Here is a 16,254-nt window from a genome sequence, read left to right on the forward strand (position 1 = left end):
ATTTATTTCCCTTTAGATTAAATTATATCGCCTATTAAATCCTTGTCCTGCCCTATAGATGTTATTCCAACTAAATTCCCAAAACAGATCCAAACGGTTGGTCCAATTGTTTTAATCAATCATTTCTAGCTCCTTGGCCTCTAAGTGCGGCCCCCTCTCGTTTTACACACGCTGCAGTCCAACCTCTCTAGAAGAAAATTAAGTTGGATTCTCATGCTCTCAGCAATTCATGAAATTCATTTTAAAGTAGAAAATAGTTTCCTCTCAACTGGGATTTTTTTCTGAATGACCACATTTTTCAGAATCATGTTTTAGAGCACTCCCCAGACTGTGAGAGCGTTTCAAACGACCTCCTCCTCGCTGATGATGGCGATTGCTCCGTTTCAATGCTTTTAGACCCCAGCTCAGTTTGGCACAGCAGACCACGTCAGTCTGCTTGAACGCCTTGAGAAATGGGCCGGGTCACAGACTCCGCTCTCGGTTGTCGCTACACATGCTTCCACTCAGTCACGGCGTTTGCAAAAATTATCATTCGCTTCCACTGTTAAGCAGGTAAACAATGAAGTCTTGCTTTCTACAGGTAAAAATGTTGCCAAAGTAAAGTCTGTTTATCTTTTGTCAACTTCGAGAGAGTTATGCATGCTTTCATCTGATCTTGTTTAGACTACTGACACTGTCTTAACACTCTTCTAAGTTAGAAAGCCCTCTCCCACCTGCAGCAAATATAAAATGGAGCAGCCAACCAAAACTAACAAACAGAAACAAATCACCCATACTGCGTTTTAGCATATTTACACCAACTGCATGTAAGATTCAGAACTCATTGTAAGATCTTACTAACTTTTTTTTAACTCACTGTGGGCTAAAGCACAGTCTGAAATCATCAGGAAATAAGTCTCAAAATGGCAAACCTATTACATGACTTATAAGCCTACATAACTCACAGATTGATCCGGTGCTGTATCTTGTGCTCAGGCTGTAGGTCTATCTACTTTTTATGATAAAAAGTCCTTATCCATGGAGTGTGAATATGACTGGGCTGTAATAATTTAGGCCCATGCTTTGGCAGCACTTTTGAGTGGTGGGGAAATGAATGAATCTGCATACAAGTGGAGGCTCTATGAGGGCGATAGAGGTTTGGTTTATGGCTCTACAGATGGTTGGCTGTGAGGGATCCAAATCATCCAAATCATCACTGCTGCATTTTATCCTGTTGCCAAAAAGTAGAAACTTTTTTGCGCAGAGAGGGCACAAGTTCATTTTGTAGACAAAAGGGATTTGTGGAAGTGACTTTTTTTTTTCCCTTGTTAAGAAGGCTGATAACGCGCTTTCACTCCTACTGTATGCCTAAAAGTAGGACCAAAATTGAGAATTCTGAGAATTTTGTGGTAGTTAGGACTGATTTCCTACTCTGAGATGCTTTATAAATACGGCCCAGACCTTTGGCATCAAGGCCTCTAGGCTTTGAAATCAGCTACATCTTTTAAATCATTTCTAATTTCTCTTTACACACAGGCTTTAAAATAACTTCAGTAATTTTTATTGCTTTCCTGCTTACTGACTTTTATTTATTTTGTTGCATTTTTTTGTAAAGCACTTTGTACCACTGTTTTGAAATGTACTATATTAATCAAGTCTAGTGGGAGTAGCAGTATGTTGAAAGTGCTGTATCAGGACTAAACAATTCTAGAAATTAATTTATTGATTATTCATTTGTTTAATTATCTGTCAGGTAAAGTGACTCACAAGAAAGCTCCTGAAACTTCTTCTGCTCCGTACTCAGGACTTTTAAGAGGATCCCTTGTGATACAGTGCAGCTGCAGAGAGAAAGACAGCTGGCTGTGACACACACTCACCCTAAAGAACTCCTTAGTGGAGCCTGAGTCTAGCGTCCCGTAGGCGATCTCTGTCTGCTTGGCCAGGTCCTCGGCACTTTCTATAGGAGAAACCATCCTCTCCACGGTGAGGAAGGCAGCCAGGTTGGCCGTGTAGGAGGAGATGATGATGAGGGTGAAGAACCACCACACTCCCCCGACAATACGCCCAGACAGAGACCTGAGAGGAGGGAACAGGGCAGACAGACACACATGAGAGCAGGGTGCTCAGATCTGCATGGGGGGGAGGATGGATGGATCACAAGCCTTTCCACTGTGACGTCTGTGTATACTGGATCATCAGCCTGCAGATAGCTCAGACTCAGCTGGACACTTCTTTACTCACTTATAGAAACACACCGAGGTTTTGGGAGATTGGCCCGTTTGGTTCAATTTACCCATTAAGTGAAGAGAACATAGACATGCTAACACATCATGTTCTCATCACTTAACCAATGGGCCAGTCTCCCAAACACTTGGTGTATTCTTATACTGAAAGACACTGAAATACAATTAATTTTTTTTTAGTTCATTTAATTCAGCACATTTGACCATTCAACCAGTGACATTATAAAACTCATGGCGGTCTCTTGTATTAGTTGTTTTTGGGACATAAGGGTATAAAGAGCTTCTTTAGGTGCATTTTTTCATTTTAATTTGACATTTTAACAACAAAATTGAACTATTTTGAGAAGTTATCATTGAGCTCCATTTGTTCAAAAATGAATTTACATATTCGTGTCTGCACATCATACAATATTTACTTTTAGCCAAGAAATCTGATAGGTTGAACATGCATTCCAGTGGTGTTGATAATTCCCATAAAGCTTGGCTCACTGTGCTTTATTGGTTGCTATACCAACTATTGCAGCAACCAGGGCGCTACTGTAGTTAGTGATCTATCATGTTTACCCCTGTTTATTAGTCTCATGTATGTATTTTTTTCTCATATATGTGTGTATGCATGTATGTATGTATGTATTGTTATGTATGTAACTTTTCAGACAGTACACATGTGTTGGTAACTGTTATATTAAAGCCATATGTTGTGATCATGGGTGTTTCGGTGTTGCTGAGTTGGCTGTACCAAGTATCCATTAGGAAAACGTTCTGTCAGTAAATTTTTCTTTTTATGTATCAAAGTGCGGGCCAGGCCATGCTAACATTATCGGCTGGGTAACTAACTGACATAGCTATTTCATGGCTGTCAATGGATTACATTCTCAACACTCCATTTTCAAAGTGGGTCATCTTTATCAGTCCCCGCTCCCGTTGTTGTTCACAACCAATCCAAGTTTTAGGCAATGCAAAGGGCAATACTGCAACTTCAGAACTAGGCTCTTTGACAGAAGGCTGGTATCTTAAGCGATTTGCCCAGTGACAGTGCCCAGGACATGTTGTTTGAAGTACAGCACAACCATAACAGATAGGTACAGGACTTAAGCAATTGTAAAAGCTGTGTGCTGGAAGGAACAATTTGATATAGAACCAGTATAAGTTACCATTAGTTAAGTCATTACAGACTCTGAGTTGTCAGCTCCACCAAAGTAGCTTCCCTGATGATAAAAGGGTCTGGTTTGGATCATATTAGTACTATTACTATTACTATTAATAAGGTGAAAAGTGATATAAGCATTTTCTCTATAGGTTATTTGTGAGAGAGAATTCATATTTCACATTCCTCTGATCACATTTCTCCTGATCACTGTAGCCCCGCAGTGGATTACAGTGATTCCCTCTTCATCTGTTATGCTACGTCAAGAGAAGTGTTTGATGCCTTCTGTAAAATTGATTTAAAGCAATCCTCAGGGAATAATGTGCCCGTTTCATATCTTCTTAAAGTGAAACTACACACTAAAACACGTGATTGGAGTTCTGAACAGTTACACAGTATATTACTTGCCTATGGTGAAATACATCAATCCTGCTCCTAATCTCAACATTACCGGGAAAATGTGATAGCTTTGGTATTTCAGGCAGCAACTTTATCTCGCTCTCCTTTCTGTTGCTAGGACTTCTGTCCTAATTCATGAGCTGTAAAATGTAACTGTCCCCACTACAAATTTAGACCAGAGAGGGGACAACACCGCTGTGGTAAAGGCACCATGAGACTCTGACATCCTCCATTTTACTCAGGCCGGGGTGTGTGTAATGGGCCATGCCTCTTTGTCACACAGATACTCCCCTCCTGCTCCCTGATCCTCAACCACTTCTTCACAGCTTTCACAATTGTGCAAAAGGCAGAGAAAGGCTCAAACCGGAGGTAATATTACCCTTTAAAGTCTGTGCCTATCTGATAGTTAAACCCTTGGCTCATATTCCTTAATTTGACTATTCTCTCTGGTACTATCTCCAACTCCATGATCACATTTAGTCCATTGACTGTGCTGTTCTCCGGTGGAGGTTCATTCATTTCAAATGAGAATCCATTAGCACTGCATCATTGCATTGCAGATGTATTGCCCTGGATTTCTCCTGCCTACTGATAATGTATGTGTGAACTGAGCCGAATGTTGTCTTACACCATTTTTTGCAAGCTCTGTGAGGTTTTCTTGTTGAAAATATTTTAAGTTGCAATCAAAATCTGTGTATGCATCTATGTAATACCATCATCAAAGATCAACAAGAAGTGGTTTTCTAAGCTGATTGAAGTCTTATCTGTAAATGGCTCATCACTGGGAATAATAAATTGTGATTGTTATGAAGAATAACAAGGTCAATACCACAATACCACACCTGATGAGTTCATCTAAATATGTTTGTGCCACAAGGTCTATTAGCACACAACTCTGCACACAGCAGCCACATACATGCATCATGGAGTAAGTGTAATCCAGGCTCAAGATATGGAAATCAAACAACATGCTTTGTCTTCACAAGGATCTTGAAAACTACTGACCTATCTCAAGGCTATACTGTTTAGGAAGATGCTGGAATCAGTGATTAATTACCAACTAAGGACCTTTTTCACTAATAAATCATCAGGCTTGCTTTAGTTGTCGTCACAGTGTCTTCAATGCAGCATCACTGAGGGCAGATTTGTGAATTTGCTGCAGTATTCTGCTGCCCCATTTAATGTTTTACCAAAAGTCTTTGACACAGTTGATCATGGTCTGCAGCAGCAAAGGATGTTTCATATTGGTTTTGATCATGATGTGTGTTTACTACTTGGCTGCAAGACAAGACAGAATGTATACTTGTGGGCAGGGTTCAGTCACGTGTTAATTATATGATAGTTACCATATATATTAATATATCGATTTTTACTGAGCCATTGCAAATGACATCTGTATGCAGACTGCAGTATCGTCTATTCTAGTTCTTCTTTATCAGGGCAGTAATGACCTTGAGCAAGGATAGATTCCATTCAAAAAATGCATGTGCTTTGTAGTCGAGATCAGACTCCGCATTTGCTACTTAATTGATTTTTTTTCCGTTAAATTAGCCCCACAACACTGCTGAGCACCGAATTGCAGAATCCCAGAACCAGATCCCTCTACACCCCGTCCAGCACCGACTAGACCTGTGCTCAACTAAAGACCTGTACTACCTAGACTTGGGCTTACACTTACACCACAGCATCAAACTCAGCAGTCATCACTCTCAGCACCAACAGGCTAATGGGACAACTCAGCAGTTCCAACACCGCATTGTACGGACAATCAAAGGCTATTTAGATGCACCCGTCTGGTTCAAACTGTCCCATTCAGCGGGAACCAAACTGTATCAGCAAAGGACTTAACTTATCTAAAGCTCATGTTAGATGAACAATTGAATTTGTTTAAGTTTAACTGGGCTTCTTTTACCAGAACGAGGTATGTTTTAACCTTGATAGTAGAAAACACGGGTCAATTAACCAACAAAATGTATTTATTTATTTTTAATTAGACTTAGACTAAAATTAGAAGCACTCATTCACAACAAGTGTGGGAGTTTTTTTTAATGTTCCTGCTCTATTGTCTTGTTATGTCCTTGAGTGTCTTTTTATTATTATTGCTAAATATATACGTTATCAGATGCATTTTTTTTATATTTTTGTACTTGTCCTTTTTTCTTTCTTTTTGGTCTGTGTCCAAAGGGCATACTTAGAATTGAGAGCCTGTTCTCAGTGTGTTTCCCCATTAGAATAAAAGCGGAAAGAATGCTAAGTGTCCATCACCATGAAAAATGAACGTTATTTATCCTGCAGTACATCCTTATCCACTCCATTCATGAAGGACTAATCCCAATCTGTGATAGACCTCTCCTTGAATTTTCTGTCACTGCTCTTCACCCGGCTGCTCTACAATCCTCCACTGTCCCAGACAAGAAGGGATGACTGAAATAATCCTTTGGATCCTTGAAGAAGAGGTCAGGGACACCACAACAATGAGATGGGCTGAATGAATGAAAAGAAGGGAGGACACATGGCGACCGTATTGGGAAAACACATGATGCGGTTCCTACATGGCTGCGGTGCTTCACCAGAGCAGAAATGCATAACGATGTTTTTTTCCACGTAGAATACATTATATGCACCAAGTTGATGACCGTAAAATGGGACATGCAGCAAAAACACGGTAGCCCTCCAAGAGTCATGGGGAATACAGGCAACTACTTAGAGACGTAATGACCCCTGTGCATTTTACAGCCCTCAGCATGGTGGATATAAGTTACTTTGTGGATGCAATGCATCACTGCCAGCATGCAGCTTGAAAACAACGTGGTGTAGAGAGCCAGGATTCTCGATCAGTGAGGGAAATGGGGGAAAAGGTGGAGTATGAGGTTAGGTGAAGAGTAGCAGGTGACACCAAAGCCCAAAATAACATATATGCACCATGGCAGGATGGAGATGTACGTATAGTGACTATAAAATGCAGAGAGATGATGAGGACAACTTAGAGGTGATGGAAAATGAACACAACAAACCAACCTTGGTGAGATATCGCATCCTTGCTGCATGAAGGCGCCCAGGGAGAACCACAGGCTATTAAAAATCCCAAAGTCGTTGGGGGGGTCGGGGGGGCTCTGGGGGTCTTTGGCCTCATCGCTCTCGTCCAGATGCCACTCATACGGGCTGAACCGGCTGACCAGGAAGAGCACCACACTCACGCCGATATAGGCAAACACTATACACATCCAAATCTCATAGGCCAGCGGGTCCAGGAAGGAAAACACCCCCGGCTTGGACTTTTGCGGCTTCTTTATCATAATGGAGATGCCCAAGCTCATAAAGGGCTTAGAGAAGTCTATCACTTCTTCCCGTACCAATGTTATAGTTAGCGGAGCCACGGCTATATCAGCTCTCTGTGAAAATGGGAACAGGCACACTAGGAGTTAGTCAACATCAGCATCAACAACTGATCAAACCCTATCTATCAACATGAAATACTGATATATCAATGGAAAAATGGATATCCATAAAGTCAAACCTCTAACTGTGACTATTTATAAGTAATACTGTCTAATAATCAGGTAGTCATGGTCACTTGGTAATTCTAAGCATTTGGCTTTAATGCAAATTTATGGAAATAACAGATTGGACACCGTGAAATATGGTAGCTTAGACTGCATTGAATAGCAACGCTGAAAGAGACCAGTGAGAGAAATCTGCCATTTTAAAATGAGTCACTCAGCATTTGTGGTGGTTAATGTCTTTGTCTTAATCCAAATCTCCTCCATGAATCAAGCGGGAGGGTTGGGGGACAGAGGTGGAGGAGCTTATGCAAGCAGTCCATGAAATTTGAATCAGACTGTTAAATTCACCTCCATCAGAGTCTCTGCAAAGCCTGACAGGCTCGTCACTTAGTATCTCGCTGCGGTGATAAAGGTTTGCAGTGACACGCTTTAAGGTGAGAGCGGTAACTGGACTTAAAAATATGTAAATATAGCACAGAAGGTTCAAATTATCTTGGCTGAAGTGAGGAGGGGTCTCAGCCAAACGCAGCTCTCAATTACCGATGGTCTCTATTATCAGCTTGCTCATTTACATCCCAATAGCTAATTAATGGTCATACAAACGCTTTGTGGATGCAGAAACGTATCAGGGGGCTTGTAATAGCCATTTCAATTACTACAGGGGGTCATCTTTCTCCATCTAAGCCATTACTACTGTGAGGGCTGCAGTGGGGCAGAGTGGTCTGTAAAACAGTCATTACTGCAGAAATTACAGGTGTTGCAGTGAGAAGCCTGCTGAGCACTGCTTGCATGTGGATGTTTTAGATCCTAGTCTGCTGTCAGAGATTTTTTACATGAAACATTAACCAGTTAGCAGTCGGGGCTTTATGAAAGATGAAAATCATCATACAGAACACATACCATCGTCAAGGTGATTTTGCTATGAAAGTGTGGCGGCTGATTCAAGACATTCACTAGGTTTTACAATAATCTGCACAGTATCAAACAAATCTGATGATATATGATGGTAAAGTAATAGAAAGTGATGAATGTTTAATAGCTACCCCCCCCCCCCCCTCCCTCCCTATATGAGCCACACAGGCAGACTGACACTTACCCCATACACCAGTTCACCCACCATCCCGTTCCACGTCTTGGTCTCTGGATCTCTGGCTCCGTACTTCCCATCCGCAACTATCGACAGCTTATATTTTATCCCCACATGCTTTGCAATTTCAGAAGCTAAATCGACACAGTAGCCTTCATATCTGTCATTCCCATCCATCTGCATATAGTTTCTCTTGTACATCACATACGGCGCTTCCTGTTAATTAGACACAAGGTTGAGTTTACAGTAAAACAAGTACACATTCACAGTGGCCAGACCTCTTCGGTCACACAAGGCCTTGATTGGTCGCATGCACACATGCTCGGATGACAGACAGACAGACAGACAGACAGACGGGGCAAACGTACAAGAGACAAACAGAACAGCGTGGTCAAGAAGCTACGCAGCGGCGGCCACAGGCATGTTGCTGGGGCGCTGACTCTGATTTCACAGCCAAATGCAGCGGGCCACCGGTGGAGTGGCCAGGCCTACTGGGCCGCTGGGAGTAGTTAAGCATGTAACAGGTATAAAGGAGGGAAAGCAGGATGTTAGGATTCCCTCATGCTAAACTAGTCAGAAATCTGAAGCTGTGGATGTAGGGGATGGGCGGGGGGATTGCATTTGCTTTGCATTAGCATGGCGGAGAGGGCGGGGCAAGCTGAATGGGGCACTTTCCAGTTCATAAAGTAAATATCAGTGACAGCAGAGAGATTAGACACTGCTACTCCTGTTTCTTTAGCAGCAAAAACATCAGTGTGCACACAGGTGAATTCATCCAACTAAGAAACTAAAGTAAATATAAATTGATTTAGCCATATCAGAAAATAATAATTTGCATGATCGAAAAAATGTCATACTGATTAAATATTGTTTTCATTTAACTTATCATAATCACAATCATAACAACAATACAAAATATACATGATCTAAATAAAATCTGCTTGTTATTTTGATTATATTGTTGGAGAGTGGACTTATTTATCTATGTAGCTCAGTTATTTTTGTTAAATATCATGCACTTCCTCGATAATGTACGACATGTTTTCCATCAAACCTTCTTTAGATTTCTGATGTTAACTTGGGGATTTACTTTATCATAAGGCATTTCTGTACGTTATTCTGAGGTTTTTTTACCTGTACATGTTCTGTCAATTCTGTTCTCAACAGAATTTTGTTTAGAAATCTTCGAGGAAGAGCATTATGTGATGCTTTCACTTTAATCCAACTGCACTATTCATCAAACTATGTAATATTTCACCTTTCTATGGGTTATAAAAAAAAAAGAGAATGAATCACACCCTATGATAATAGGATGGCCTTTCATTAAATATGGCATTTTCTTAAAAGGTTATGGAATGTAAGAACGGGACATGAAATTAATGAGATGACTATTATGTATCTAAAATAATGTCTTCAATCAAATCAAAGGCATGCCTGGCAGTGAGAAAATAATGCAATGACAACATTACTCATGTGTTTTTCTACCCTAGCCCTGCGTAATATTCTACATATTTCCAGCTTGGTTATGAGAATAATAGATTTCAAGGGAAATCTATATGAAAATGTATGACTTTACATTCTGAATTTGCCTAAGATGAGCACATAATAGACAAAGTCAGAAGGAAGGAGAGGCCATGGTTTTAAATGTAAGATAAGGCGTACCTTATCTTACATTTAAAAATGGTCGATGATTACTACCTAACCTGCAACTACTGTATCTTACCTGCATCCTTCAGTTTAACTAGCAGGTGTGTCCTGACCACAACATACTCAGAGCAATGGGTGTTAAAGAAATCTTGCAATTTTATAATTCAGTACTGAACTTTTAGGGAAGAATTTGAAATAAATTTGAATGGAGGGATAAAAAACCAAAGGTTGCAGCCTTTGGTTGTTTATGTCCTACTCATATACTGATCATTTATTATTAGTGAGAGACAAATGCTCGTTCACTTTAGCGATGTAGCATCTGCCCCCACTGTCACTGACAATTTACTTAATGAGAGGGAAATGGTTTTTTACTTACGTATGCACTGAATGTGAATAAGATGGTGTCTATTCTCTACAGTTATCATTACCAAAGCCGTTATTGTGATGTCACTGCTACAACAGGCCACCGTAATATAGAAAACCAAAATGCTTTGGCACCCACACGGATACAGTTGAAACACTCTTTGTGAGTCGACTGTTTCAACATGTAGTGAGTGGATGGAAAGCAACTCAAAACAAAATAATTCTACCCTCCCAGGACAGAATGCAACAATGGACACCTTGACCTTGAGTGGCAGAAATCTTTAGGTGGAACATTTAAAACCTGCTTGGAAAGTGTACCATAATAGTAGTGACCACAATTGTTCGGTTTTCCACAGAAGAGGACTCGTTGGTGACCTGCTGATCCATTATATATACAAATTTTTCGTACTCGTTCCAGTAGCCGATCTGAAAACGACACAGAGATTCACAGTTATTACAAGAAGCAGAAAGACATTTTTTTTACAGATAGAGCCTCCAAGTACATGTGAGTTGGAAGGCTCTATCTGCACAGCTGAAGACAGTGTTGATTTTGCCTGGTGCATGATATAAAGAGCTTGTAGTGGTGCTTCTCACCTCACCTGTGCTACACTTCAGCAGAGTAGGAGTAATCTATTCCTGGCTCAGCCAATGTTCCCTTACATAACAAGAAGGCAGCACCAGTGGCACTCGGATACTGATCACATTAATACCAGCAGCACAAACCTAATAGTCTTAATGTGCCTTATCTAGCCAGTGCAGTAGGTTGCTTTACTATTCTATTATTGTTATCCATAGCACACAGTACAACATAACACAAAACAAACATGTTATCCTGTGTCTGGTAAACCTGAGGTTTCAGCGATTCCAATAGCTGCATTATGTTTATTTCTGTTATACTCAGCCAAGAAGAAGTCTACATCTCCCAACTCTGGTGGCTTCCAGTCCCAGTACTCACTCTGTTGTCACTGCAGATTGGCTCACAGTGAGTGTGGATGTACGGGTCGCTGTGTTGCACAGGGTCTTGTGAGCTGAGCTATGTGGACAGTATGGGGCCACTTCCTTTTGGTGCCAGCTTTTGTGGGCACCTTGTCAGAGTTCAGGGTCATGGAGCGACAACGCTGTTGGTCTGTGTGTGTGTGTGTGTGTGTGTGTGAGATTGTATGTGTGTGTGTGTGCGTGTGTCTGTCTGTCTGTGAGACTGTGCGTGCGTGTGTGTGTCAGTGACATTGCGTCTGTGTGTGTGTGTGTGTGTGTGTGTGTGTGTATGCTGACAGCATTGGTGTTGCCTTTGTCCTGCCCCCCTAAAGCCCAATTATAACAGAGCACTAAGGGAACAGGTGGGCCGGTCAGACCCCAGTATCTGGAGATAGATCAGTGCATTAACGCTGCAGGAGTGGGTACAAGTGAACACTGATGTTAGGTGAGACCGATACCATCAACCATCAGTGTTGCCCACCGCTGATATGATGGAGGTGAGGATATGATTTTACTCAACAGCCTCAGGGTCGACAGTCTGTAAAACCTGCAAATCCAACCTGCCTCACCCTGCCTTAAAGAGCTGCTAACCCACCTAACAACTTTAATTTAGAGTTAGACTAGAGTTTTATTAATGGAGTTTTACTGTACCATGATTGTCTAAATGCTGTTTCACAAGATTTCCCACCCTGCAAATAGTAAAATTCTGGGGGGAAAACTGAATCCTTGAATTTTTTTTTTGGCATGAAAATAGTCACAGTTAAATATTCAGAACATCGGCACAAAATATTGTCTATCAACAGATTCAATGGAAAAATATCAGCCATCAAAACCCCGTATCGGTCGAACCCTAACTGCTGTACTGCTGACTTACTTAGAGAGATCACAGTTCGATATCTATATCATGTGTTAATCATGTGAAGAGTATTTTTTTATCATACATGAATTACATTATGATACATCTGTCCCAGGCTCTCCGCTCACTTACCCTCCTCGGACCTCCTGACTTCATCTCGTACACATCGATTGTGTAGTTGGCTCTCCGACCAAATGTGTCAAACTGGATGTTGCCTGTCATACCTTGTACTTGGACCTGCCAGGCACCAGCATAGGAATGATAAAAAACAAAATAATACAGCTGCAATAGGCTAATATGGAATGGAATAGGCTGCCGGAATGGAAAAATTTGCATGATGGCCAGTAATGGCTGAAAAAAAGGACTTGTTTTGTAGGTTTTGAGGTTTGCTGCTTTGTGTTTAGTCATCTTTCCAAATTTAACATGAAATTTCCAAAATACAGAAACTTAATTATGATAGTTAGCTATCATAAAGACAAAATCTAGATGCATTATAGAGTGAAAGAAAGAGTTGACATGTTGAGACAGAAGTCGTACCATTTTGAGAGCCCTCTCTATGTCGATGCCCTGGCTCCAGGGTACGGCGGGGTTGGCCAGGCAGTCACCGGCGCTCCCCCTGCGAGACACGTCCACCCGCTGACGCCGAAGGTACCGGAAGGCCTCCGCAATCACCAGGATGCCGTCATGGGTCAGCGCTGATGTATACTGAGACACAGGCCACAAGAAACCCCAGTGACACACCAGTGACATCATGCAGACGCAGCTCCACACTGCACCGAGCTACTGGGAGTTTGGTATCTTGTTGCCATCACAACAAGATATCATCAGCAGATTCAGTATCTGCATGGGCATTAGTGTGGATGTGCAGTACTTAGTACACATAAAGAACAGTGCTGCTGATGCAAAAAGTAAGAAAATCAAAGTCTTGCATCAAGGTTGACATGAAAAGTGTAAAAACTGCCTTTCATGAAAGTCAAGCAGGTGACAAGTTATTTCAGCAACGTCTCACTGAGAAGATTCTGATTAGCACATTTTCTGGGTTTCAAAAAGAGTGAAAAATATTCCTGTCTTTGAAATAACTGGGCTGGGTTCTGGAAGAAAGAGGGGTGGGGGGGGGTGGGGGGTGGGGGGGGGGGGGGGGGTAGAAAAGGATCTTTCAAGATGTAAATAAAACGTAACTGCAACATTGACAGCTACGCCTTGCTGACCTTCAGCGGAGTGTTTTTGGCTTCGGGAAATTCTCTTTCATCCAGGCGTTCCCAGCGCTGGAGGAACTGCTGGACAATGGGGCTGTCTGGGTTGATGATCTGGAAGCCTGTGATGTTGGCTCCACCAGAAAAAACCTTGTCCAGGCTCATGTTGGAAAAGCCCTGGGAGCAAAGAGCACAACCGGTTGAATAAATACCATGGGACACGAGCCTCGCAATGGAGCAGGGAATCATTAGCAGGGAAAAAAACGGTTTAAATCATGAATTGCAAGCAGGGTATGGCTTCAGAATTTATCTTTTAGTTGTTAAAATGCTTATGTTGCTCTGGTGTTCTATTATATTGTTCTGTTTAATTCATCTATAATTAAGTCTACGTTAAAAGTAGTTATTGAGAGAACTAAGATTGACAAAGTTATTGAGAGAGTGGCGTTGCGTTGCACTGCATTGCATCACGTTGCGCTGCGTTTGTACTGTTGGGTCGGGGTGTTTCATGCTCTCACCAGGTTGGCGAGGATATAGTGGTATCCTCTGCTGTTTTTTCCCAGGACCACCACCTACAAGAAGCAGGAGGGAGACATAGATCACATTAATACAAGCTTTTTGCATGAACAGAGGACCAATCACCAACAAGTACATTTAGATCTGCTGATTCAGAAATGTAATAAACATACTGCACCTAATCTGTGATTTACATGTGTAGAGCTTCAGGAACTACAACGACTCTCAACTTTAAAACGCAGATCAAATTAGCTCGATTTCTTACTTACATAACACACAATGACCTGTAATATTATCTAAACGATGTGTGTGAGTGAGACAGAGATTGAAGGAGAACAAAAGAAAGAAAGAAAGAGAGAGAGAGAAAGAAAGAAAGAAGGAAGTATTAAAGAACTTGAGAGGGAGTTGTAAGGCCATGGGGGCGACTTTGCATGTGTGTGCCTGGGCGAATCTCTGTATATATATATATGTGTGTGCGTGTGTGTGTGTGTGTGTGTTTGTGTGTGCGTGCGTGAGAAAGAGAGAGTGCGGTGACAGTGCTTGTTCCTTTCCATTAACTTCAACATGTAAAATAAGGTCAGGTCTCAGGCAAACTCCCCTCTCACTCTGCAGCTGCCTGTGCTCCACAGTCTGCCTCTTTCTACTGTGAGTGTCTTCTCTGCACACTAGACTTAATTAAGACCAAAAAAACTGTACAGTACCTGTCTGACTCTGAGCAGGCAGACACACAGAGAGTCAGAGTCGCTGTTTTGTTTCAACTAATTACCTAGCCAAACCTCTCTCTCCCTCTGTCTCTCTCTCTCTCTTTCTCTCTGAATCCCTCTCTCACATACACACACACACACGCACACACACTTACTTTCTCTCTCCCTATCTCTCTTGCTCTCATTCTGATTCCCTATAGCAGAATATGGAGATGGGTTTCAAAAAAAACTGTGTACTGTGGGGGTGGATATTTTTTTCTTTTTTTTTTTTTTTCACTTTCTACACTCCCCCACAGTTTTGATAAGTATACTCAGGCACTGGAATTATTTAAATATCAAATGTCCAGATAGATATTACATTGGCGAGATTACAATTCCTGAGCTTGGAGTTATAAGGTTGAGTGCAGTTCTGAGATACTGAGCATCAAAGATTTGACACACCAGCTGGCAGAACCGTTATGTACTTTATATCTTTTTACATATTTAACCCCAAAAGGTTATTTTTCAAAAAATAACATCACACAAGCATACCATGCCACAGCACTGAAACAAGGGCATGCATTGTTGTAGTACTGAACACTATTTCCATATATTCCTTTTATTTTCTTATGCTTCACAATAAGGCTAGTGGTCCGGCTTGCAACTGTTCAAACGCATTGAAGTGTATTCTCATGAATGCCCAGTTTCATCTTCAATGGCTCCTATCTGCACACCGTCTCAGGCACCTGTGCTTTCATTCACACCTCCGCCCTTCAAAATCCTGCGCTCAGTCCCGCCTTAATATCTCTTAATTGTCTCCGGAGGGAGGACGTCCTTGATGCTCCAAGGTTAGTCCTCCAGCCTGCTTACATCCCCCAAGCAATTTCAACAATAAATCCCATTACCTTCCTCGGGTATGCGGAATGATTTCATTGTGTTCGACATTTTACACCTGCACCGCTAACTCCTGCGTCCTACAGTTTTCCTCGTAAGGAAAATTCCTAGAAGGTTTTCCACTTATTGTCTTCCAAATTGTCTTAAAAAGCTTTTCATTTGCTATTCATCCATGCGAGAGGGAGCCACAGTGACCCGAGTGTAACAACACAGCACGCATTTAATGAAGCTGCAGTGCCTGGAGTGACTGGCTGCGACTCTCGTCTGAAGAGTCTCAAACACACTCAGGCATGAAGCTCCAGACTCCTCACTTATATGTGAGCATCTAAAACTGACACCTCAGCTGCTGGTTTTCACTGAAACCTTGTTGGAGTTTAGCTGTTGGAAGTTAATCAGCTGTAGCTTCACAAACAAATATTTACAGCTTATTATACCTTTGAGATATACGATAACGCAAATGTAATCTGCAAACATAATCGAGGGTTGCTGCAAGTTTGTGTGTGTGTGTGTGTGATGTGTAGGGTTGTACTGTGCACATTCATGCATTCAAGCATCTGTGTGCAAGGTGAAGTACCATCCTATAGCATTACTATTCACAGACATAGAGTACATAGAGTACATAGAGTTAACAGTACAGATAATAATGTAATAGATATAATGTGTGTAATGTGTTATATTCAATGCAACATACATGAAGCTTACAAACACATGGCATGTGCATTAGGTGTCTAAACTGCAGCTTTGTGTTATTGGCCGTCAGCTTTTGCAGCTA

At 41.5% G+C, this 16,254-nt stretch overlaps 1 protein-coding gene across 1 annotated transcript in view; it reads right to left on the reverse strand.

Annotated features, from left to right (window-relative positions):
• Positions 1–16,254, reverse strand: part of LOC139925310 (glutamate receptor 3) — a 73,172-nt gene that overhangs the window by 16,882 nt on the left and 40,036 nt on the right. Inside the window, exons 5-12 of the mRNA XM_071916633.2 lie at positions 13,908–13,961; positions 13,408–13,569; positions 12,737–12,904; positions 12,332–12,436; positions 10,687–10,794; positions 8,368–8,574; positions 6,787–7,160; positions 1,857–2,055 (exon numbers count right to left, since the gene is read on the reverse strand). Coding sequence (XP_071772734.1) covers positions 1,857–2,055; positions 6,787–7,160; positions 8,368–8,574; positions 10,687–10,794; positions 12,332–12,436; positions 12,737–12,904; positions 13,408–13,569; positions 13,908–13,961 — 1,377 coding nt within the window. The remainder of the gene's footprint in view (positions 1–1,856; positions 2,056–6,786; positions 7,161–8,367; positions 8,575–10,686; positions 10,795–12,331; positions 12,437–12,736; positions 12,905–13,407; positions 13,570–13,907; positions 13,962–16,254) is intronic.

The sequence above is a fragment of the Centroberyx gerrardi genome, chromosome 11 (genome assembly GCF_048128805.1).
Source record: "Centroberyx gerrardi isolate f3 chromosome 11, fCenGer3.hap1.cur.20231027, whole genome shotgun sequence".
Taxonomy (NCBI): domain Eukaryota; kingdom Metazoa; phylum Chordata; class Actinopteri; order Beryciformes; family Berycidae; genus Centroberyx; species Centroberyx gerrardi.